Source organism: Pseudopodoces humilis, chromosome 4 (assembly GCF_049639895.1).
Source record: "Pseudopodoces humilis isolate 2021_Gansu_Grassland_sample_001 chromosome 4, ASM4963989v1, whole genome shotgun sequence".
Classification (NCBI taxonomy): Eukaryota; Metazoa; Chordata; class Aves; order Passeriformes; family Paridae; genus Pseudopodoces; species Pseudopodoces humilis.
In genome coordinates, this window is record NC_142203.1 from 55,180,342 (window position 1) to 55,206,931 (window position 26,590).

The window sequence follows — 26,590 nt, forward strand, 5'->3', positions numbered from 1 at the left end:
AGCAGGCCTTCTCCACACTATGTGCCTAATGGCACACCCAAAATATCCCACACCTCTGTAGTTTCAGCCGTCAAGCTGACAATGAACAACAGTACTTCACAATGTAGATGAAGAGTCAAAAGCAGCACCATTTCTGAACTATCATTAGACTTTCCACCCAGACTTGGCTTATGCCTCCAGGCACACCACTGTGGCAGCACCAAAAATCCCGGGGGAGAAAAGGTCAGTGGACTCACGATTCTGGACACAGGGTGATATGGCCACCAGGGACACAAAGAGGCACAGGCCACCATTCACTCCGATCAGGACCTTGTTGTACATGCAGCCCTCTGAGCGCGTGTAGAAAAGAGCCATGAGGACCAGTGCTGCCACCGCAATGGAGTACAGGATGAGAGTCACCAAGGCAAGCAAACCATTCCACATCTGCTTGTGGTTTGCACCTGCAGTCCTGGGGGGAGAGAGACAAGCATCTTATCTTTGTCTTCCCATGCCCAGAACATATGATTATAACAGCTGAAGAGCTCATATCCTTAAACACAAAAGACAGTGTTTACTTTCCCAAAGCATGTGTGCGTCACTACACCAGCACAGACTGTTGCAAGGTTCCTACCCATGAAACAGAGGGAAACATACCTTGGCATCAGTGTTTATCTTCTGTACTATCACAGTCAGCTCCTTCTGTAATTATAGCTCAGTGTTGACTCCCAAAACTCACAGGAGTTCTCTGGGATCAACCCATCAGCGTATCTCAACTCAATACTTCAGGGGTGTCCTGGGGTGACTTCATTATACTGGTATCCCCATTCGCCTTGTTTATGTTACATATTAAGTTCTGCACCTTTAAGACTGGCTCTGAGAGTGAAGGGGGGAAGAAGAAGCCACAGTTTGTGTTGAGGACAAACATCACTCCCCCACATCCTGCTCCTGGACTGTGGTGTCTGCAGCATGGACAGACAGCAGGACAGAGCTTCTCTTTTACAGTTAGTTAGTTTTAGCTAGCTGAGGCAGAGGAGTTCCCTGGACTTTTTTTTCCTTTTTTCCTTGGATTGAAATCCTCTGGACTGAAAACCCAGCCAAACCCCGGGAGCTCACACCTGTGGCCCACCGGGGCCTGGGCCTCGGCACTTTCCAGTGCCAGAGGGACTGATAAACACGTGAGCGGGCCGAGCTACACCACATGAAAAGGACTTTTCTTCCTTTATTTGCCCTCTCATCGAACAATGAGAGCTTTTATTGTTTAATATTATTCAATTTCTGTTAAATAAACAGTTTTTTTCCACTTCTCCCCAAGGAAATGTTTTTTCCCCAAACCAGTTGAGGGGAGGGGCCGTTTGAATTTTTCTGTTCTAGGGGAACCCTATTTGGAGATTCTCTCCCAAATTTGCCCTAAACTAGGACAAGGGGTTTCCTCAGCAGCAACTCCAAGTGTCCCAGGATGGGCTAGTGGTGCTCTCCACACAATGAAACCAGAGGTTTATTGCTTGGCATGGCCTCTCTTCTACTCCTTGTACTACCTTGATATTTTTACTACTCTTCACTCAAAAAGCCTCCTTTCCATCTGGGTTTAAATACCTGTCTCCCTCAGCTAGAGTGGTCCATCTTGTTTTCCTTCCTTCACCTTCCAAACATCTCTTACAAAGCCCACCAGGGTTTAAAAGGAGCAACTAAAGCAGTTGTTTTGAAACAATGGTCTGTTTTGTAGGTGTAAAATCTTTTCAGTGGGTTTCTTTTTTCTGTTGTTTTGTGAAAATGGGACTTACTTTAACACAGTATCTAATGTAAAGAGAGCTAAAGTTAAATGCTGGTGCTGGAAGTCTTTCATCCAGAAAAAACCAGTTACATTAATTAGCACTAAAAATATCTGTGGTATAAGGAGTTCTCACCTCTTCCTCCTTGAAACAGGAATTTAACAAGGCCGAAGGTTTGCTAAAACTCTTTCTTAGCAGGTGGTATTTTAATTAGAACAAGAGAGAACTGCAAGAGTTTGTAAAGGAGGATATGTGAGGCAGCAAGGGTGGAGGTGGGGGCAGGAGAATACATGTGGGAGGACAACTTAAATATTTTAATTTGATGAGAGGCATGGGACTAGGACAGTAACAGAAAATATTTGAATACTTGAACAAAAAATGAAGTCAATGCCCAAATAGTGTATATCCAGGTTGATAATGGAATCTTGCATATTTAGATGACAAGAAAGAAGTTGAACACAAGTTAGCAGTCCTTAATTTGAGAAAAATAATTGATATGCATTAAGCTGACATAGAAAAAGTAGGATTTATCAGTTCACAACACTGCACACAGCTTAACTATTACATTTTGCAAGTCCAGTTTTATTCTCTTGCACCACTCTACTTAGCAGATGCATTTTCATATAAAATATAAAATAACTTAAAGTAAGAAATTTTTGCATCCCAAGACACTACTACTTAATGTAAGCCAAGTTCAGGTTAAGAATAAATCAGCAGAGTAGGAGTGAGCAATGAGGAAACATTTCTGCTGGGGAAGGAGAAAGCAGATGAAGCAAATATCAAAAGCTCTGAATACTGACATTCAAGTGTCTTCTTCCAAAAATTACATCTGAGATACTTTTATATTCTTTGTTATGAGGAAAGTATTGGTCATGAGTCCATCAGAATTTTAAGCAAATAACTACTTGCCCAACACATACCAATTTTTATTCCACTTGTGGGTGAACTCAACCAGCAGGATGAGCTGAATGGCAATGAAAAGGAACCCTCCTGTTGCTCCTACATAGCGCCAGGCTGCAAGGCAGAGAGGCAGAAAATAGGTCAAACGCCTTTCCCTGGAGATAAAATGGATTTATTGTCTATTCAGTGAAGCTGTTAATGTGGTTTGAATAACTCAAGCTCACAAATGTAGCAGGAGATGAGAGATTTCAGATGAAAGGCCAACTCAGTCAACTCAGTTAAGATTAGCACCCTGATGAATTCAGCCTGCAACCTGCTACACTTTCAATACAATCTTGTTAGGACTGCTACTGAGTTTCTCTAACCTAGAAAATTTTTGTGGAGACTATGAGTTACTATATTCAGACAGAAAATACTGAAACCTCTATTTGTGACTGGCAGGAGGGAGGTGGTGTAAAGGCATTCCACAGGAATCTAAACCCTGAAACTGCAAGGTACTGGAACCCAATCATTACTAAAAAGGGCAATTTCTTCTCCAGATTCCAGCACCACATTAAAACAAAGGTGGGGTTTATCAATTTACAAATGCTGTTCTGAGCCACTCCCAAGGAACACTTAGTATTCACTGACTGGTTTTAAGACAGGTTATTTGACTGCTGACCTACATAAATGGAATTCTGGTAGCTGCTTGGATGTTTTGGACAACAGATTTCTTACATGCAACATCAGAAGGATGCGAGGAAATACAGATGCCTATTTTAATTTTTAGCTGTACATACAGCTTTTGTGCTGCTCTGCAGTACACAGCCTACAAATGACTCCAGGTGGGCAGCTTATTTCAGTGAAGAAAAGACCAAAGAAGTGCATCAGCAAAATTCAGCCATATCCTTCCATTGTGCCTTCCTTTTGAAAAAAAACATTTGTAAATTAATCGGAAGAACATCACAGTCAGGGCTCACCTCCATTAGCAGTTGATGTAGAGATTATTTTATCTTTTTTCTTCCCCTATCATAAGTTCACTATTTAAAAGGGTGCAAAATTATCATTATCTGGTTTGCTAAATGTATTGCATACACCTCTGCTCTTCAAAAATACAAAACAAAAAAACGGATGAAGTTTTTCCACAGGAAAGTACATAAAAATAGGCAGGGTACAAAGTGGCATGTGCACTTGGGACAGGGAGAGTTGGAAGTCAGACCACCAACGGAATGAATAATTAAACAGACAGACTCCCATGGTCTCCCTCTGCCACGGTATACTGCAGGACATTTATGGATCAATCACAGATAAGGTCAGCATAGCAAGTGTGGGTTTTACGCTACAACCCACAGACACCGACTGTTTGCACATTATCTTCCTCCTCCATGATTAACAAACTGCTTGGGAAACATGGCAAGAAATTTTCTTTTTCAAGAAAAAAAAAAGGAAAAAAAAAGAAAAAGGAAAAAATAAAAGGAAAAAAAAAAACAACAGTTGGGAGAAAAAACCCCAAAACCAACCAACCAACCACCTGACAGCGTAAGTTTCTTGAAAGGAGGGGAGAACACCCCACAAACACACTATACCCAAACCATCTGCAAATCTCAAATTCATGGGTAGACTAGAGGTCAGTTTAACAAAAGTTGCAGAATACAGCTTTGGAGTGAAAAGTCATGAGCTAGTTTGGGGAAGAAAGCTTGTTATGCTCATCTCCAGACTACATTAGACTGCTGCTGAGAATCAGAACAAAAAATTCTGTTCCTTCTTTTCTGCAAACACATGAGTTCCTAAAGATGTTTCACCAGGAAAAGGGTCACTTGCAAAGATGACAGGCCTGGTCACGAGTGTAAGGCATTGTACTGCTACATCTAACCCAAACTAAATGGGTTCCAAGGACAAACACATACAGCAATCCCACAAACTCACAGAGATGGAAGATGGGCCTCAAACTGAGCAGGACCAAACAGACAGTAAGAGCAAGAAGCTGAATTATACCTGTCAGTGGTTAACTTGTGGTTTTTACTTTAGTTTCCCAGAGTACTGTGCTCATAGTCTGTCCATTCTATTCTCTCCCCCATGCTACCCCTTCCTCCTGCCCTTTTAAACATCCTGGCTAAAGCAGAAGAGTGTTGAGAACAAGGTAACCAAGCAAGTCCTGGTGGAAGCAGGCAGCATACACAACTGCTCCTTTGCTCTACTGATCCCATTCCTCTTCACCTGTCCAGACCCAACAGCTTATGGGCTTACATCCTGTAAGATGAACTTATTGCAATGGTAAGAGAACAAACTTGGTATCACCAGGATTTTTGCTCCTAGCCCGCAAGACTCTTGTGATACACTTCCCTCCCATCTGGCACTTCAGTACTGGGCTAGTAGCAGCATGCCTGTGCTTTGCCAGCATTCCTTCCAAAACTAGAAATGCTTCTGACATGGCATCCTCAGCAGAGCACATGTACCAGGGCCCAAGAACTCTAATTTTACCTTACTGCATGTATGTCCCCAACCTGAAAATTAACAACATCACCAATTCTTTTGGGGCACTGCAAGTTTCCAGGCAGCAAACACCAGTGCCCAGCAGGTTACTGTGCCTCCTGGAGCACTGGCCCCTCTCCACTGTGCTGCACTATGCTATGGCTACCTGCACAAGTCAAACTAATACTCAGCTCTGTGATCTTCAGTGAACAATTCCTTCTGCACCATTATAATTCCATATTTCTTAAAGAATTGGCAAGAATTCTTAAAGAATTGCTGCAGTGGTATTGTTACCTACCACTTTGGCCTGCTCTTGGTCAGAAAAAAAACATGCTGTTTCCTGCACATTCACATGAAAACCATGTAGTTTGCACACACAGCATTCCCTCCAAGCAGCTCCAGATACTATTTTTGCATCTGGTCTGTAAAGGCTTTACTTGAAGAAACAAGGCAATATCCATGTTGATCAGACCTCCTGCATTTCTAACCACTCATGAGATAGTAGAGAATGAAGCAGCATAACAAAACAAGAGGACATACCATTGAGGAAAGTGTCCTGATCAGGAATGAAGAAGGCTCCGGAGCACATTGCTGCCAGAACTATAAGTTTAATAAGCCAGAATCTGTATGAGAGGAAAAAAACAAAACAAAACAAATTTGGTTGTAATAGGAATTTGAGATTTTCAGCTTTAGTACCACAAGAAATCTCTATTTAAAGCATAGCAAGAAAAAAAACCACATCCTTTGATGACTGATTACCACTTTACTTAGTTTTCACTTGGCCACATTATTACTGACAGTAAGAGCGAAGTAAAGTTTCTTGGTTTTTTGGGGTTTTTTTCTGCCTAGTACTACACCCACACGGAAAGTTCATGTCACACACTTGTAAAGAGATGTGAAAATTAGGCAATCAAACAAAAAACTCACCCATTATGAATGTATGCTCGGCAGCTTTTGCTGTTGTTAATTTTGATGGTAAACAAGAAGAATAAAAAGAAGAAACAGGCCATCCCAAAACAGACTTTGTACACTGCAGAGTACCCCACCAACTTCTCACACATCTCACCCGCCTGAATACCCTTGCACATCTGCTTGTAGAAGGGAATCTGAAAAGCAGAACACATTATATATAAGCTGTTAGAAAGGACATGAAGCACACATAACCAAGCATGTCTAAGTCTGGGCACCACTGACTTTTCACTGGCTTCATTTAATACCTTTGACTTTTGACACCCCTTCACCTGGATTTCAGGGTTCAGCAGATATAAAAAATCAAAAAAAAGAAAGGGACTGAAGTCTTCCAGAACCTTCATTCAACTATCTACAGATCCCTAGGGGTACAAATCCAGCTTATTTCGGCTCTCCTAGTTCATGCCATTCCTGCTTTACTGCTTATTCCCTCATCCTGGGGAATCTTTTCCTTTCTTTCCTTCCCATGCTGTACAGCAAAAGACTCTGATTGCTTCAGTAATTCAGCTTACATGAGACATACCAGGGGCTTATGCTGCCCTGGCTGGAAATGCAGACACCCAAGTGTCACAGGGGCAGCAGCCACCCTCCTCCCCATCACAACTTCTGAAAGGCAGTTGTGCCAGTTGACCTGATTTTATTCTAAATAAACAGAAAGGTGGAATAACCCTGCCTTTCTTGACTCATTAAATATTTGCCTTTGAGGCCTTTCCCCACAAAGGGGAAAAGAAACAGCTCCACATTTTGGCTTCAGATTCACCACATGAACATGATACTGGGTGTTCAAAAAAACAGGTCTATGTGGCCAGGACCTGCTGCTGTGAGGCGCCTCTGTGTAGACATCCACCCCTCACAGCCAGAGAACCATTTAGCTGCACAGAAACGCAGGAATTTAATTAGAAAACCACTGTCCATTTCAAAGGAAAAAAGGGCCTCTCTGTATGCTTACAGCCTTCAGCTGAGGCTGGCAAGACCAGTTCAGCAACATTATTAAACCCTCTGGAGCTGACTGCTGCTATCCATACAGGTGCTTGGAGGATAGAGAAGCCAACATGTAGCAGGACACAACACACACAAATCAACAGCTATGGCAAAGGACACCGCTTCATTCAGCAAGCAGGACAGTACACAAAGCTGTAACAATGAAAGAATGAGAGGGCCTGGATGCTAGTCATCAGCCAGCCATGTAGAAAGCCCTCTGAGATGCAGGAAGCAAGTGATGAACAAGTAAACTGCCAGCTTCCAGCCACCAGGCTCTGAAAGCCTACCTCTCTCAGCAGGATATGCAACTTATATCAATGTTCCAGGAACCCAAACCAGCCAGGAGCTCAACAACTCTCCTAGCAGTTCCTCAAAAAGAGGAGCCCACAGCAACAGTGTTGCTGAGCTGAGGGTAGCAAACCTAACTATAACATGGAGCTGATGCTCGGTGGGCTAGAACCAGCCGAGGAGATGAAAACATCTCAGCACAGCTGTGTGGTGTTATGAGAACGGATTCCAGCTGGGCCACTCCAAGTTGCTCTTTCAGCAGTAACTCGGAGATTAGTAGCCACTGCATAAAGAAGCTGGACATTAAACAAGTAGCTGCAGCTAACTTGCATCCAAGAGTTTTTGGAAAGCTCCTTAGAAATTGTCTGGAGCATTAGCAGCACTTTTCCCAGGTCTTGGAAAGCAATGAAATGGGCAAACATGCCAGCATTCAAAATGAGCAAATGGATTGACTGGAATAATTATGAGAACTATCAAGGCCACAATGATGCCACAGCAAGCCAAGGGGACACAACAATGCCAGTGAAAGCAACTGGGCTATCAATTAATGCTTTTGTGTTCTTTGCTTATAATAACCATCAATCAGGAGAGGTTAAAAAATGGAACTAAAAATATTGAATTAAAAATATTTCTGGAAAAAAATATTTGTTTGACATAGATGATAGCACTCACCAAGGAGACAGACCTTTAAAAGATCTGTTCACTTTACTTGCAAGACATTCAGAACAAAACACAACAAAACAAAAATATCACAGAACTTGATTAACTGACTAGCTAATTAGAAACAGATCTCTGGGTAACCATAAATAGGCGCCTTCTTTAATTGCACAGGTTTCTACAGAGATCTTGATGGGATTTTTGAACCCATACATTCTTTCCACCTGTAAATATTAACTTCATTACAGGTCTGGCTGAGAGAAAATAGGTGGATTAACACGAGCAACAGCTCAGTTTGCTCTACATAAGCAACGAAGAGTTTAGCCACCAGTGTAGTATTCACCACACTATGCAGTACAAAGTGATGGCCACAGAAACAGTCCCATGGGACTGAATGCTCTTTTAGGAGACCCATGGTCCTGAAGGAACAAAACAAAAAAGGAAAAAAATAATAAAATCAAACTCTTTGAGAGTTTAACATATAAAATACACAAGCACAATGCTGGGGACAATAGGACTGGTATAACAAAAAGGGCTAGTTTTTGTGAAAGTATGGTCTATTGCTGGGAACAATTTATCAAGGCTTATGTGACTTCACTGACAGACAAAAAAGACTGATGTTTGTTTTCAATCTGTATCTCTCAAACATGTTCAGCTGCTGAGAATGCTGCCCACCCTATGTGCTTTACCATGTGAGCCATTTGCTGGGTATATCTGACAGCTGTTAAGCCACATATTAGTTATTTGCCAAGATACAGTGAAACAGCCACTTTCGTACCTTTAAAAGCAGCAGAAGCTAAATTATTTGCCCTCTGAGTAGAAGACAAAGCATTCTTGTTGCAGAAACTGAGTATCCGCTCCAATAATACAAACGCCCCAGCTGCTGTGCAAGCAATGATGTTATCACAGCAAAGCTGGCAATTTTCCAGCACACACTGAAGCTCTCAGAGATGGTCAACATCTGAGCAGCGTCTACAGAACGGGGACGCCCCGACCTTGCTCGCCTCTCACTGCAAGCACACAGAACCATCTCGGTGCAAGAAGCCTGGCCACCGCCGGGTGGGGTCTGCCAACACCCAAATGTGTGAGCACAGGAGCACGGCACAGCACACAGCACAGGGAGCAGGAAGAAAGAAGTGTGTAGAAACAGCCCTGGGGGATCCTGCTTTCACCTGGATGTCCTCATCCAAGAAGGGAGAATACAGCAGGCAAACTTTGTTATGGAAGCAGAGGCAGCATGAAAGAAAATCCATGTAGAGGGGAAAGCAAGGGCAAAAAACCCCATGTAAAATTACCTGTCTTGGACAGCTGAGAAATTTAATAGAAAACCAAGGAACAATCAGACCAGAACACATCACCATGAATCTATGGCTAAATTTTTATCAAAATACGCAGTGGGCATCTGCACTAAGAACCCTTATTTTTGGTTGCATATTTGGGGTTTAACATGCAACAATGCAGTTATGGGCCAAGATAAAAATCTAGCTGGGGAAGTAAGCCTGAAAGTATGTTTTGCTAGAACATATGACCACTTTGTACTGAAATGCTTTCACACAACTGAACTGAGTTTTATTGGTGTTTGTTTTCCTGAAAATATCTTTCTTATTTTTCTTTTCATTAATTAAGTAGGACGTGAAAATTTTCAGACTGAAACCACTGAAACTTTTGAAAGAGCTTTAACATAAAAATTTAACATAAAAAATTTAACTTAAAAAAAAGTAAACAATGTTTTGAGAGACCAAAACAATTATTTCCTTTTTCTTCTCTCAATTATCCTTTCAAAGCCTGTGAAATGCAAGTTTTTGCTTCAACAGAACACACATGAGTAAAGATGTATCTGTTTTTAAAAAAAAAAAACAGTGTAACAGGAAAAAATAAATAATATATGGATCAAGGTATAGAAGCACAATATGGAGTGTAACTCTACATTGGCCTTTTCTGTATTTCTGTCCCCATCACTGGGTTCACATGTCTTGATTGATAAATACTCAATCTTTTGCCTTGTTATGGAACATTGCTCTTTCAAAATCTATTTTACATTTTATTACCCAAAATTTTCCTGCAAATAACCATCAACTTCTTCCCTGTTCCTCCACTGCCTCTTGCTTCTTTCCCCGGAGATTTACTACCGCAGACTTGGGAACTTACAGCAAAACAACCAAAGAGAAAAAAACACATCTCACTGACATAAGAGAGATTCCTTCCATGTAAGATCAGCATGAGTATTTGAACTCTACACTGGTAAAGGAGACACATGGTTCCTTGCCAAGACTACAGCTCTAGAAAGGACTGCACTACAATTTGAAATTCTTTACCTAAATGCAAAAATTTTAAAAAAGAAACATCTGATTAAAATTAATCAAAATCTGTCTTCTCTCAAAAAAAAGAGAGTGTGAGGTCCCAAAAATAACATGCAGTTATTAAATTACAGTTTGGCTTCAGGAGCTGGGAGTGTTCTATGGCCCAGCCAAAAGCAAAGGAATCAGTAAGTGCACAGCACTTTCAAAACACAGCTCATCACTGAGAAGCTGAGTCTGCTTAGTCTGAATAAGTATTTTCAAGGTGCAGTCTATTAAAATTGTGCTGAATCAGCTTCAGGGGTCTTTGAACTTTTAACAGCCCTGAACATAATTATTAAATTAGAAAGCAGATAAAGAAAGTCTACTTTCAGATGGTCCATTTCCCATTCAAAGACATCAAATGCTCTAAACTAAGAGAGTGATTATCTTTCCACTTCAAACTAACAGCTACTCTTTGTGCCATTTCTTCCCACACTGAGCTTTCAAGACTATGAGCTGGAAAAGAAATTTGGCAATAGTGAAAAGCATGTTATTGAAGGCTTCTTGAATCACTTTCCTGTTGGATAAAGAGTATTTTTTGTTACGGATACAAGCTGCTTTAAAACCACACTACTGATGGAAAAGAACTTTATGAAATTTGGATATGAACACATAATTTGTCTCCCACACACTAAAGTTCCTTGGGTTATTCACTTTATTGCCAAGCTAAGCATCTAGTAAGTCAAAGTAATTCCTGGCAAGCAATTTCAGCACGCACATGCTGAACAGTTTTTAAGTCACAGCTCACAGGCAAGCATCATGTCTGTACTGGGTGCTCCTACAGGGTGGTCATCAACTTCTGGTGGCCTAGGACAACTCACGCGAAGTGCTATTAAATGAAAGAAAATTAGGATAGAACATACAAAGAAGGTACAACGGGAAGGAAGAAAGAAAGATCACAGGCAGCAGAGCACAGATGCCCTCAAATTAGCCTGCTATAAACCTGCTGGTTTATCTGCGTTGTAGGAAGGGGGTGCTGCCACCAGCTTCTGCATCTGGGATGCTCTAGAGGGAAGTGTTTCAGAGATGACCAAAAGCCAAGCACAGAACGTAACCAGGGCAGTTGTTCAGCAACTGGTTCAACGAGGCAAGAGGCCTCACTGTGCAACCCCACTCTCTGGGAGAGGAGCACAAAACAACAGGATGCTCACACTGATGGAAGCTTTCTGAACTTCCAAGACAAGCACATACACAACCCCGAAGCAGGCCAAATGATGCATTCAGTGCAGAACCTTCATTTTTAAGAATTCAGCAATGCAGCCCTTGTTCTCTTCAGTTAAAAGCAGAGTTTTATTATTGTAGCTTGTAGTGGGTGAGAGAGTGGATTTGTGCTACTTGGGTGGCTTATGAAGCCAAACCAAGTATGTGGTACAACAGGACCAGTGTGTGAGCACAAGCAGGCTGGTGAGCATTTAGCTTAGGAAATTTATATTAAAACTCTGAAGGAAACTTCAGTTTTAAATATAGCTCTAGCCACAGCTCCTTTCATGCTTTTGAAGCTCTCTAATTAAAAAGACAATTAGAGATGAACAGTATTTGCTGTGGTTAAAGGCCATGTGAACACAATGACTCAACATACACTGAAGAAAACCCCTTGTAAAGGCTCTGCAGCATTGTGCTTTGCATCAGGAAGGCAGAATTAAAATTGCAACACTTGAAGAGTTATTTTCTAATTTGCTGCTTCTGCTGCTAAACAAGCTTTCAGAGACAAATTCAAGGTTAGACTGAATTGATTGGTTCTACTAGAACAAGTTCCCTAACACTTCTCCCTCTTGTGATACCGCCTGCACAGCAAGCCTGGGGTGGGTTCACTGCAGCAGATTTCTGCACCAGAGAGGAAGGACGCTAGGCCTTGGCTCTTCCTGTTGTGAAACATACTCAGTGGGTGACAGGAAGACGCTGAGCATGGAAAAATCAAGAGACTGAGCATGGAAAATCATCCCATCCGGGTTTAGAAGTGGATGGGTGGAGGAAATCGACCACCTCCTCTGATGGAGCACCCCTGTACACAGAGCTGTGGAAGGAGCCCCATCTTCTTCCAGGGGCAGCAGTGACCCCATTTCTGCTACTTACGTGAGTTTTCATTTCGTTAGCTACTGTTGTAGACATCATGACACAGCAGATGATGGTCACCAGGATGAAGTAAAGCGCGTACATGAAGCGGGTGCTGGTTGACTGTTTTATCTTGGGGCAGCATTTGCAGCACAAGGAACAAGCAGCAGTACCACAGCAGCAGGCCAACTGAAAAGTAAGACAAAAAAACCTGAGTCAAAATTCCCACCGAAACCCTCCATCTTAAGGTTTCTATTGCAAAAGTTAGACAGGGAAGCTGGGAGGCTTCCTGCAAGACTGACTCCAGAATTTCCCAAGTCCTCTCCTCCCAGCTGAGCAGTATGTAAGTGGAAGCAGACTGTCTTTTATACCAAAACTCACTAGTTTTAAGCACATCAGTGTCTAGCTTCCCCAGATTTGCTAAGGATGAGAGACAGATTTCCCTGTGTATTTTTAGTTTTCTACCAACAATTGGATAAAATCCATGGAACATAGCAAAACCCATGTAATTATACTAATTGAATAATGAATATTATGTAATATTCAACAAGGAAAAAGGTGCTGAATAATCCCAAAAGGGATCTAGATTGAGGTTCATCATTTTCTTGATGTCAACATTATTACTGGTTTTCTAAGAACCTGGATTCACCTTCCCTGCCTTCTAATTTTAAGAAAGTAATCTATAAAATACAAAGGTAAGCCTTACTTATATACATAAGGCAGCACTGTCCATGGCCAGGCCTTTACTTGCAAGAGGCAGCAGGGCTCCTGTCTGTGCTTAACCCACCAGCCATGACCACAGGAGGGATTTTTGGACATCAGCAGGCAGCCTGGAGCAGAGAGCCACTCTCCCAGGTCTCATTGCTGCCAATCCAGAGTAACCTCAGCCCCCTACACTCCCATTTTCCAGGGGCTCTCTGAGGCTCAGGTATGGTGTGCTGTCAGACCCTGGCACTCAGCACACCAAGGCTGCTTCTTACAGGTTGTTTCCTCAGCGTTTGGAGGGGCCACAGGAACATTCAGAGAACCTTCTGCTTTCAGCAAGCCATCGTACAAGGTGGATGCTTGCCAAAAGATTGAAAATCCACAAGTGCCAGATGTGAGTCATCCAGGGAAACTTCATAGGTTTTATGTGTCTTCAGGCACCCAAGCATCATGCACTGTTTTCCTCCCAGGACACTTTCTCTTCCAGCATCAGTGTCTGACCAAGGGGAAGGGGTTTCTTCTGTGTTTGCAGACACAGATATCTAACTCCACAGAATCTCACAACCAGACTGGTTGTTCAAAGAGCCTCAAATAATTTTGAAGAAATCTCTTTTGTCACTTTATCACTTCCTTGCTATGACTACCTCTGCAACATTCAAGGTCATACTTCTGGCCTTCATCCCCCAGGAAGGGGCTGGCAGACAGGCCCTTCCCTTTCTCAACAGGAGCTCTTCAGTCGCAGAAGACATAAAATGGGGACAGTCCAACCCAGCCCCCATGCAGCTCTTCTCTCACTTTACCACTGGATCTCATGCCAGAGGAGACCGGGCCTCAAAGCATGCAGCTGCTAAAACAGCTGCTACTGCAGAACAGAAATCCTCCCCAAAACACAGAGCTCCAGATATGGGGAATAACCAGAATGGGCTCATGTTGGCACCTCTGCTGGAAATTAAAAATACTATATTCAAAAGCACATCATGCAAGTCTACTTTCAAAATAGAAGGCTCTAGTGGCTGAATGGCAATTCTATGTTTTATAGCTAGTGAAATTACGTTACTTTTTAGAGCATCAACAAAAGTCCAGGAAATAAGGAAGCTACAGCAAGGTAATTCAACAAATAGGATAACATTTCAAAACAAATTCATACCAGAAATGTGTAATTCACCCACTTCAGAACTGTAACAACAACCAAAAAAAATTAAGACTAAAGGTCCTTTCAACATGAAAGGATTTGGTATCAGCCCAATCCAAAGTATCCACAATGAAGAAATGAACTGTTCGCCTTAGCATAACGTTAATAGCTACAGTACAGAAGTAAAAAGGTATGCAGCTTTGGCATTTGTAAGGAGAAAAACATTTTCCTACACCAGGTGCTAGAGAACTCTGCCAGTAAAATCTCATCTACATCCAGCAACGCCTGCTATTCTACTACTGGGTCCTTGGAGCTTCTACTTAAAGGAACAAATGCTTAAACAGAATGTGTAAGTCATTTATGTACTTTTCCACATTACTTAGACTTTAATGATAGTTTCTAATAGTAAGTAGGAAATATTTGTGAAAAATACCAGTATTTCCATTTTTTTCCAGATTCACCTCTTCAAGCACTCTGAATAGCCATGGAAACCATAGAAAGTTGGTTAGACTATTCAGCCACAGCCCCAAATTTGGTGGTTTGGGGTTTTTTTTCACGGTTGTTTTTTTACTTTCTTTCTTTTTTTAACTGTACCTCTAATGTTCCAGAGTAGGCCACAATGAATTAGGTGTTATCCAAAAATAAATGAGAACAGTCTCTGTCCCAAAGACTAAGATGCTGGCCACAGCCTACTGACCCAGGAGATTTCAAAGATAACATCTGTGGGTGACAAGACTTCAAAGCCCACATATACAAGGAGCTCTCTGTTAAGTTTCGGTCAATGTGCAGCTAAGTTACACAGATGCTACCCTGATGCCACATCCTTTACTGCAGGCATGGCCCATCTCATTTCTCCTCCTCCTTCTGACTCCTGCACAGGGGCTCAAAACCCACTGCAAACCAGCAACAGATTTTTGTCATGTCATGAAAAGAAGACTGAGAAGAAAAGAAAAGTAATGTCAAAAATATTTTACAGATTTAGCTTATCATTAAAAGTTCCTCCAAATGAGGGGAGAGGATGCTGTGCAGTTTTTAGGACAGAGACAACCCAAACAACAATGAAGGTCTGTGACCACTGCCAGCAGGCAGGCCCTGTACGCACAGAGTTCCTTCAGAGTCTCTAGCCACCCCAAGCCTGGGTTCTCCAAGAGCCAGAATAATGGTACCTGAAAGCCAGGCTGCTCTACCAGGAGCTTGTCATCCTGCAGCAGTCCTCCTCAATCCAAAGGCTCCCAAGTCAGGCAGCAGCCAGCCCGGCTCTCTCTCTAGCTTTACATCCCTCACCAGGGTGCACACCACAGTCTGACAATAATTACAAACCCTGGAAAAGTATTTATGCTTTCCACAAACACCACCAGCCAGCTCCCTCACACTAACCCACCACGACACCACAGCACAGACCAGCCACCTGCTTTGCTCAGTGCTACTCTTTCAGAGCTCACAGAGTACAGTGCCAACATGCCCGAGACTCCAGAATCTGAAAGCCTAATATACCTGAAAACAGGCTGCACCAGGATTGGAACTGCCTGGATGATGGTTGACTTGACTGGTTTCACAACAGCAGCTGTGGAGAGCTGTGTAGGAAACATTTCTGTTGAAATATACTCAAAGCGCAGTTTCACAGACATTGCTTCTCGTAGCCAGGCTGGCTTAACAACCCCAGCCTCGACCCAGCCTTTCTGCCAATGACACCAGAGTTGTGGGTATGATCGCCATATATTCCCGTGAGAGCTGGACTCAATGATCTTTGTGGGTCCCTTCCAACTGAGACAAATCTGTGACTCCTCTGTCAGCCACTCACTCACTCCCACCCCTGCTCCAGCACCACATGAGCCCTGACAGTTCTTTCTGCTGCTGAGGGTGACCAAATAAAGCAGCCTAGTAAAATTACCTTCAACAGCAGCAACAGTTCTACCACTTCACCTGAGGGCGCAGTGCCCGGCCAGGAGGGGAAAGCAGAAGTGAATGTTTTGCTGCTGTCCTATGTGCCTTCTCCCACTGTGAGCAGATGTTTCCAGTGGCGCTTTCCTACCACCTCATTCGAGTGCTGGACATGCCTGTCAGTGCAAGGAACAATAATTTTGACGTTCACCCAGTAAAGAGCAGAAGTAAGCAGACAGGTAACAGCCCTCATTTGTGCAAACCACTTTTCCAAGCACAGGCAGGCCCAGACATACTGAACAGTCCCATCCTACAACAGCCTGGGGAGCACCTATGGTTAGCAAGAGCTAGACAGGTTAACAAAACAGGGTAAAAGCGGGCTTACCAACTTGAGCAAAACTCAATATTCTCTGCAATAAATACTCCACCAAAACACACTTAACATCTGCCACACACTCAAGTCTTGATTTTTGCAAGCCGTGATGCAATCTGATAAATCAGTGGAATGGGCTATGAGAGTAATGTTAAGCACATGTAGCTGTTTACATACAAGACCAAGAAGTAAGAGAACCTATCTTGCCTACTGCTTTTATAGAGACAGTAAGATATTAAGAACAAATTTTCCACATATGTTTCCAAAAAGATCTCAAAGGCTTTAGGAAATACTTTGTGTTGTCATTAAAGTGAAGAGTTTCAGGATCACTGCCCAAAATAGCCTATGGTATTTTTAGATTATACAAACCATAGGCAAGTATCAAGCTTATCACAACAAAGAATTTCCTTTTGGGAGACCTCAGCAGAAATGCTAAAAATCAAAGGGGATAAGAGCACAATGGGCTAAAAAACCTGCATTCTTTAATGAAATGAAGACTTAGCAGCTTTTAATTTCTTCCTTCCTATCCAACAGCCTGGTGAGAGCGTCAGGGGAGAATGCGTGCCTTCCAGCTTGTCCACCCGAGCACAGGAATGTGCCTTGCTGAAGCTTCTTTTCATGGGGGCCTAGAGCAGCTAAGCTTTTCATGCACTGCTTGGTTACTTGACTATGAGCATTATCTGGGCCATAAGATTTGCAGATAATGCAGTCACTGAGCTGTTAACAGCAGCTCTATCAAAAACATCCAAACATCTACTCTCAGTGCTACAGGCAGCATCCAAGCAAACTGGACAGGCAAAGCAGCCAGCCTTGCATGAAAAAGATCCTGAAGCGGCTATACAGCTGCCCCTGCTTGGACTTTTGGTTTCTAGAATCTAGAAGATCTGGAAGAAATACAGAAATATTTTCTTAGTTCATGAAAACAAGAGATGTCTGATACCAGGTGTCCTGAGTGTTAGCAGCTGGTCTCAGACTATTATTGAAAACCTAGTGCTGTTTTGCATATGCATTTTCCAAAAGCTTCTTCAACGAGTCACATGATTACAAAGCTGTTTGTCCCTCAGAAGTAACTAAACTCACCAAAAAGAAGGTTTTATTTTGTCCTTTGTCTGACTTAACTGGCTTTCCACTGCTTGTTATTTAATATTCAGACTCACCATGTGACTTAAGCCAAGAGGCTTTGTGAACCAACATACCAGTTAATCAACTGATGACCTATTTGGAGGAGCACATCTCACACTGCCAACTGTGCAAAACTGGAAGAGACTTCAGAGAACAGTCACTCCAGCCCAGATGCTGCCTGAGCCATGCTTTCTGGTCAGCGTTTCCTGCCCTCAGCCACCACGGGGCAGAACTGCCATGCAGCACACCAAGCAGCTTGAGACCTAGGCAAGAAAGCTACACTGAGTTAAACCATGGGTGCCAGGCACCGGCAGAGCTGAAGTTAAGCCGGACTGAAGGTGATCAGCTTCTGTCTCTCTGCACAAACAGTATTAAGTGGTGACTCAGCTCAGCATTAGAAAATAAAATCACTGCAAAATGTCTATATTCAAGTCTGCTCAACTGCTCTTCTCCTGATGATTTTGGAAAAAACAAGCCAATTGTTTAGCCTGACCTGAGCCTCACACTGTATCACATCATCCATCTCCTCTACTGAGCTACTTTCGACTAGCATAGACCATCTGGATTTGAGAGCAGTATAGGGAAGGCTCTTCATCCCTGTGGTTACTTGATTCTGACACCAAAAAGAGAGAAAAAAAAAACACCTTCTAATTTGTCTGCTACAGTTCCCCAGGCACTGGTTCCTGGTAAGGCTTTCTTCACTAGCTCAGACAGCCTTTTAATTTCCTGGTCTTTTCTCCCTGCTCATCAAAGGAAGAAACCAAAACATTTATTCTCAGTCTCATTTGAAGGCTTTAAGACTTCTCCTCCCAGCACCTAAGTTGTTCATGGTCTTTTTTCCTGAAAAAAAAAGGAAATTTTTCCAGTCCCTCCTACAAAATCATGGTAGTCCAACTGCAAACAGCCCAGCAAGTGACTCGACTCCTCTCTCCAGCATATAGCCAGAAAGGGGGTGGGACTCAGCCTTCCAGTACTCCACACACAAGGTGGGCAACCAGCTACATGGCTGTAATTAAAAAGTTGCATTTTATTTACAGTGATGTCATGCCATCCAGGTTACATCTCCTTCAACAGTTGTTTCTGCTCCATCAGTCCTTTCATCCACCTGTGAGCTTCTGGGAGCAATTTTAAATATCCTCTCAAGTCACTGAGGAAAACAGACCTGAATCTGAAGCTTCTTTGCACTGATCCCTTGACATTCCTCACTGACAGCAACCTCTGCTGGGTGACAGGCTCAGCTGTCCTTGCCTATAATTCCGTATTTCACAGTTTTCTCATCTGCATTAAGTTCATGCTGCAGCCACTTCTCAAACTTCCACAGCAGACGAGATAATAACCAAGCAACTGAAAGATGAAAGAGAAGTCAGCAGAGGCAAAGTCTCACAGCTGGAGCCATCACTTCATACAGAGAGCAGATTTTTTCTCTAGGTTAGCTCTGGTGTTCAAGACCAGGACTCTAGAGGTAGGATGGCACATGGTATAATGCAGATATACCATCAGGTAGAGAGAACAAAATGCAGAGCAGTAACTGCCTAAGTCCATGTAGCACTGGAGTGAAGAAGCAGTTAAAATTAAATTTTCATATGCATTGTCTTAAAGCACGTAGCTGGAACAGCTGCTTTGCTTTTGAATGAACAGACAGCTTTGAGCTGTTCCACAAACATGCTGTGTCTTTAAAAGACGGTACTAAGTCCAAGGGGACTTTAGGATGAGGAGTAAAAAAAAAAAAAAAAGACTTTGTACAAGAATTGACAAAAGCCAATAAACTGGTACAAAGCCTTGCCTCTTTCTCATTCCTTCATATTAAAAAAAAAACCAACAAAACTACTTGTTCAAAGCATTGCTAAAGATGCTCCAGTTTACATCAACATCCCAACATTCACACACTTTTCCAGACAGGTATGTTTAAAGTGCAGCCTGCACCACATCCTGACATTGCTTCTTGATGAGCATTTTTAAATATAATGCCTATATCCTCCTGATATAGAAGTATTCCTGAACCACTGTTTTGACAGTGATTGTAATAAGCCAAGAGGAAAATCCATGAGAGAGGTCTTTTCAGAAAACATGAAGAGTAGTTCTTGTTAGAGATTACAGGTTGACATATTTTGGATCTGTGTTACTGGACAGAAGGAAGAGCAAAATTTTACAGTTTCATACTGTTAACATTTATATGTTTAAATAGTTGTGCACACATTATCTTTAATTGCTGGAAGATCCAATGACTAAACTGCAAAGAGTAGTTCCTGCGCAGGTGCCGCTAATTAAAATGATGATGAGATGGCTGGTGTGTAGGTCTCCCTTCAAAACGGGCAGAGAGCAACCTCCCCCCACATGCCATCACAGGCACACCCCACAGACCCCACAGCTCTGGCTGGCTCAGCCCCTCACTGCCTCTCGCTGTAACATGCTGATGCTGAAGCTTATAGATGACTTGAACAAGGCAGCAGGTCAAATCCCATCAACAGAATGGTCACTTGCAGCCTAAATATCCTGGATGCCAGGCATTTTAAATGCTAAGACCTCCTAGGGCCTGCACAGTTGAGAAAAAAATGGAAGCACCATTGACTGGGGTCCTCAAGAGAGACACAGGAAGCAACCTAAGGTCCAAGCACATTTTCACATGGCTAACTTGAGAAGAGAATGCACCCTCAGCATGTGTTTGGTATGGCAGCAGCCACTACCTCAAATGAGACCTTCAGCTTCTATCATAGTCACAGCTCAGGCTTTCATCCCTGAATGAAGTATGTCTTGTACCCACAACTGCAAGTGTTTCCATTGCAATGAAAGTCCCACTAACGGGAAAAAGATATCTTAGAACAGCCACACTTGCAAAAATTAAAATAAAACCAGTAGTATTTAGATCCTTCAGCAGAAAAATACTCCCTTGTCCTTAAAAGTGAAGGCCCTACTCTTCTACTGCCTTCAGTCCACAGGTCTAGGGCTATAGGTATTCAAAGGCCTTTCTTTAAACCCACAATACAACCAACTCATGGGATGCAAGAGAAAACATCTTAAAAAGTAGGAAGCAATTGGAAATCAGGCAGGAATGAGAAAGACTGTCTTCCCCCTCTCATGCAGTGACAGGGAAAGGATTCTAACCTAGAAACGCAACAGGAAATTATACAACACTTACAGGAGCTCCCCATCTTTTGGTCATTTTTCCTTCCCTTTTTGATCACTTTTGAAAGCAGCAGTAAATTTTATCCCGCTTTAGCAGGCAGATGGAACCTCAAAGACAAGTTTTTAAAGTCTCCTTGAAAATAGGCAAAAGTTTTAGTGGAGAAAAAATCTCTCAACCCTAAGCAAGGAAAAGGTTGTAATGCACCTTCATATTTACTGGAATGGGAATCAGTATGAGACACCAACCTCAATGGACAAAGCTGCAGGAAATCAAGACTTTGCTAATTCAATTATTCAGGAAACCATTTATTTAAAGCAAAAACTCCATGTTTCTGCAAACAGCAAAAATAGTTCTTCACCAGTCTTTTTTTTCCTAATATATTGGATTACACTACAATATTCTAGGACTGACCTCAGACAGCTAGCTTCCCCTTCTATCACAATTAATAATAGCAGTGGCAGAGGTGTGGAAATACCCGCAGCTAAATGCTTAGGTCAAACACACTAAACAAACCCCTCTAGCCTACAAAGGCCATTTGCAGAACAAGAGATGGTATTTTTGGGAGCACCCCATGGAGTGAAACCAGGAGCACCACCAGGACCATCACTCAGCACTGTGGTACCTCACACTACACTTATGTCCTGCAGTGCTCCTGTGACCTCAGAGGACACAGATCTGGATGAGGATGACAGAACCACCATGTAATGAAAAGAGAAGACCATGGGACAGGACTGCAAGCCCCCTTCTCAACCTGCAGGTGCAAACAGGCAGCACCAGAGAGGCAGGCAGTCCCGGAGTACACAGGGGTCTCCCTCCCTTACCCAAAAGCTATGAAGTCACAGAAGCCATAAGATGGGCCAAAGTCAACCTGAAAAATATACCAGAGCTGGTTTTACCCCTCTTTTTTCTTTAAAAAAACCCCAAACCATCAGAATTAGAATTTTGGGTAGAAATTGAAAACCTGATACTCTAATTTGCAGCACATCTTTTATTTACTACGTGATATAATTTCTAAGTATTATTAAGCACATCTCTCAGGATTTAACAAACCTACAAAAAGAGCTTCATAAATTTTAATAACTACCAGTTCTAACTGAAAAATCCATCTTCTTGAACAACCCAGCTACAACATACTGTCCACCAAAAATGAATGTTAACAATCTAAATTACATTTATTTAACTCTGGAAAAAACATACTCATTCTAATAAAGATTTTCCGCAACAGCTGCTTTCTTTAACCATGATCTCAACTTTATTCTCTTGAGAATCACTACTGAAGAAAAGCCAAATATAAAATCCTGTTTCCTGTCAATTTAAGCAGAGTTTTTATGTAATCAAAAGCATTGTGGAGGCCCAAGCCAAACTGTATCCTCACTGCATTCTCAAAATAGGTCTATCGATAAGACATAAGCAATAGAAGAAACATTAAGCAAGCTTGGAAACCTAAATACCACAATTTTCTTCAAAGCAAAGTTGTACATTGCCCAATAAAAAACAACTACAAAAATTAAAGTTTATAAATGGCCAAGTTCCTTCAAAGACAGTTTTCAGGGGCTAGTTGGCAAGGATGCAAGTCACACAGTAATGTCCATTAAGATAATTTTAAATAATTTTGTAAATGCAGAATCAGCATAACCAAAGTAGACTGAAATCTGGCAGCTTGCTGCTATATCCTGTAACAACAGGAATCTGGGCTGCAAAACCTGAATCCATTCATTCTGACAGGTACCATCAACTAGACATTTAGCATGGTTTGATTCAAAAGAAGTACCAATCACTCATCATCTATTTCACACCAGAAAAAGTTTCTGGAGTGAAGATGAATTGTCATGTTAACTCACAATATAATTTTGATACCAGCTGCAGACAAGCAGCAATTACACACAAACGAAAATTGCCCTTACATAGCTCAGAAAGACAATACTGAAGTTCTCAGTCAGTTCTAGGAAAGCAGACCCACAGACAGAGGAATGCATAAGATATAAACAAGGAAAAAATACTTGCCACAAGTAATCCTCATGCTGCAGGATATCAACCACATCAAACCACTATATTTTTTGAAAAAATCAGGGACCTAAAATGAGAGTTATTTTGTATAACTCTTACAAAAGTTTCATCTTTCCTCAGGCACTTAATCTCTCTGGACACAGGGTTAACTTCATCTTCAGGAAAAAAACTGAAGGAGAGGCCAAATTCCTTTTTGATTTTCCAGCTTGATTAACAGCACCCACAAAATGCCTGAGGAAGCTTAGATGAGACCGAATGAAGAACTTCTATCCCCTTTGTTTGTCTTCTGCATTAATCATATTATACAAACTTGCACTCATCAAGGTTAGAATAAATCAAGTAAAAAAGGCAAAGACCATTTTTCATTTTAAAAATGTGACACTGCAATGCTATTGAAACATGGTTTATGCTGTTTATTATCTTAGCCTATAAAAAGGTTATCCACACTATGTTTGCTGGTGTAACTCCAGCAATATGTCATATATGTCTTACATCAAAAGTAGTGCTTGAGCCAGCAGAATAAAGCTCCCCAGGGATTTCTGGCATCATGACTACATCCACCTTGGGGCTTTCGCTTCATCTTCAACAACACTAAGGAGTTCAGTTTATTTACAGACTCCAAAGTGAGACATCAGTGTCAATGAAACACATTACTATCAGGGATTATTACGTGGGGTAGGCACAGAGGCTTTAAGAAAGTCTCAAAGGTTAGTTACACTAAAGTCACGCCATTCACCACTGAGCATCACAACAGTTTCATCCTCTTGGTAATTTAAGTTACTTCTCCAGGAGCTACACCAAAAAAGAGCACAATGAAAATGCAAAAAGCCACAAACCACGGTAGTAACAGCACCTACTAACTGCACTTTGTTGAGCTGCTCCACAACTTGTTTCACACACTGCCAAAATGATTACGAAGCGGCAGTCAGGGAGGCCCCTGCATTAAGAACAACATTAGCAAGTGTGGTTACTACTGTCCCCACGGTCCACAGGTCTGTGTGGAGAGGTCCAGGGCAGCTCCCAGAGAGCAAGCAAGTGGATGCATGCTCCGTTATCCTCCTGTCCCACTGAAGATTGAAAGAAACACAAACAAAAGACCAAACCCAGCCCAGGATTTCAAACTACAGGAATAACGTAAGACTTTTCCCAGGAGGTTCACAAAAGACAAGAGAATAACCAGATTCTAAGGGTGGGCAGAGTGAGCAAAGGAAAAGAAGTAGCTACAGAATTAGGACCATAAGGTGTTTAAATATGTAAAACAGGAGTAAGTTTGCTGGCTAGTCTGTTGCAGACAGAAGTAGTAATGGGTTTCTATTGCAGAAACAGAGATTTGTGAAAAAAAAACACAAAATAAAGTGTCTGGAGATGTCTAACATCACACCAGAGAGACAACTATTAGGAACAGGAGTCCTTCCCTTCAGTGCAACCAAAGAGGAGATCTGGAAAGGGCCTCAATACTGCCTATCTCCTCCAAGTCACGGTCCTTCATCTATGGAATTTATTTAAATAGGAAAACAGGTGCACCATGGTAAGATGAGGAGTATCGAATACCCACCCCATGGATACTGAACAGTGTTAAGTCCTGCACTTAGTCCCCCCTCATCACTTGTTCTCACCTCTCACTTCCTCTTCAGTACCTGAACACGCCGAAACCTTCCACAAGCCGAATTCAAAGGAGCTTGTGGAAAGGTCTGTCTGAGGACAGATAGGCAGCCAGTGGATACGGGATTAGTTAAGACCTTTCCAATTCTTATACCATGTGGTCTCTCATCTCCCCACCACCTGCAGCCAGCGGCTACTAGTGAACCGCCTCTCGTAGCTCTGAAGGATCCGCTGCCCCTTTGGGAATTGCTCCTTGCCGTGCAGGGCTTTGGGAAGGCCTCTCTCCATGTCGGCACCTCCACCCGCAGCATGCGGACAGCATGTCCGGTGAGCGGAGCGGCTCCCGCCTGTCCGCACGCACCTCGGGGACAGCCTCCCTCCCGAAACATCAGGGAATCCACCCAAGAAACTGGCAGGAACACCACTGTGGGCACTTGGAGAGCCCGGACAGGCACCCCCGCTCGCTGCGAGGGCTGCTTTTCCTCCACCGCGCCGATGGCGGGGGGAGCCCGGCGCGCAGCCCGGCCCGGAGCCCGCCGAGCCGCGGGGCAGCGCAGGCACGGCGCGCCGGCCCCTGCCCAGCCCGGCCTCCGCTCCCGGGGAGAGCGCCCACCGCCCCGGCCCGCCGGCCGCTCCCCGGGACCTCGCTCCCCGCCGCGGAGCCCCCGGGCGGGCCCCCAGCGCCGTGCCCGGGAATGTCCGCCCGCACACCTGCCGCGCTCCCGACCCTACCTGGCCGGCGCAACAGCGGGCGGACATGCTGGAGGAGCGGGCCGGCGAGGCTCTCTCCCTGCTCCCGCATGCAGCAGCGCGCAGGGCTAGGATATCCCGGGATGGGCAGGGCTGGGATGTCCTGGGATGGGCAGGGCAGCGCGGGCGGAGCGGCACCGCCTCTGCCCGGCTGCCGGCCCGGCCCGGCCCCGCCGCCCGGCTTCCGCTGTCGTCAGCCCGCGTGTGAGCTGCGCTACCTCGCTCCCCGAGGCAGCGGCGATACACGGGCGGTGGGTCCGAGCGGGGCCATCCTAGGCTGTCCTGCTCGCAAGGACACCTGCCTGCTAATATACTATTAAAACACGTGGTTTTGAGTCGCTGGAATCTAATAAATTCAGTGAATAGGGCATTCAAACATGCGGATCTTACGGGGCTGGGCATCAAATTGAAGTTTAAAGCTGTAGCGCACCAACCCCGGTGCAAACTGCTTTGCCGCATCGCACGGCCTACACACAAGCCCGTTCATGCGTGGAAATGCCGTGTTTGTTCCAAGGACAGCTGTAAGGCCGTGTTTTCCTAACGGGAGCTGAGACCTTTCCTCGGTGTTTCCGAAATAAATTCTCCAGCCTCAGTCGCTTAAAGTCATGCGCAGTACTAGGCAGGAGCCGAGGATTTCTCAGCTTCCCATGTGACAACAGGAACTTGCAAAGCCAAATTCAGGTCTGACAGGCGTCGTCATAACAGATGAATGTGACTTTACAAACACGCTGCGTGAATCTGCTTCTAGATAAGGGCAGATGTGTAGATTATGAAATAACGAGAGAACACATTAATTTTATTAAGCTTTATTAATTGACACAGACTGCTGCTCAGCCAAGGTCGTGCTAAACTGAACTTTGTGAAGAACAAAGACTTACTAGAGTTATGAATATAACTCTAAAATATATAAATATATCTCTGCCCAGGGCGGACTTAAAGCTAATTTTAATGATCACATATGTTGTACAGGAAGGCTACATATTAAGGAGATGTGTTTGTAGGTGGATGGGGAAGTCTGTACTTTCAGAGGAGTCCTCTAATCACCTTTGTGGACACTAACCTGTAGTGACATGAATTTTCTGCACAGATAGCACTTACTACTGCAAAGCTATGAAAAGTAGAAATAAAGGACTCTGTGGAAAGACTCCCCGGTCTCGACTTTGCGTCCTTCTGTGTGTGTATGCTAAATATACTGTAATATTTAATGCAACTATTTTAAACTCTATTTGTAGTTTTAGCTGCTCTTACTTTAGGAATTCAGTGCAACTAAAAGCTATTATCCTGAATGGGGATATGTACGTGTAGATAATGTAGCAACACCTACCAAGGAAACTGGGATGGATTGCAGGATGTAAAAGCCCTTCCTCTTTCCTCATGTATGCAAACAAAGAGAGTTGGTGCTTCAGGAAGTAGATCATATGATGAATCAACATTACATAATTTGGTGTTATACTAGGAACTGAAGAGACCAGTTACCATAGCAGTACAATTAATAAAAAACAGGTATGT

The 26,590-nt window shown here is 43.1% G+C and overlaps 1 protein-coding gene across 3 annotated transcripts in view; it reads right to left on the bottom strand.

Moving 5' to 3' along the window:
* Window positions 1-25,230, bottom strand: part of SERINC5 (serine incorporator 5) — a 41,381-nt gene extending 16,151 nt beyond the window's left edge. For all 3 annotated transcript variants that reach the window (XM_014258868.2, XM_014258867.2, XM_014258866.2), the window contains exons 1-6: window positions 25,064-25,230; window positions 12,407-12,574; window positions 6,027-6,205; window positions 5,640-5,722; window positions 2,669-2,762; window positions 237-448 (exon numbers count right to left, since the gene is read on the bottom strand). In XM_014258868.2, coding sequence (XP_014114343.1) covers window positions 237-448; window positions 2,669-2,762; window positions 5,640-5,722; window positions 6,027-6,205; window positions 12,407-12,574; window positions 25,064-25,090 — 763 coding nt within the window. In that variant the 5' untranslated portion in view covers window positions 25,091-25,230. The remainder of the gene's footprint in view (window positions 1-236; window positions 449-2,668; window positions 2,763-5,639; window positions 5,723-6,026; window positions 6,206-12,406; window positions 12,575-25,063) is intronic.
* Window positions 25,231-26,590: the final 1,360 nt, after the last annotated feature.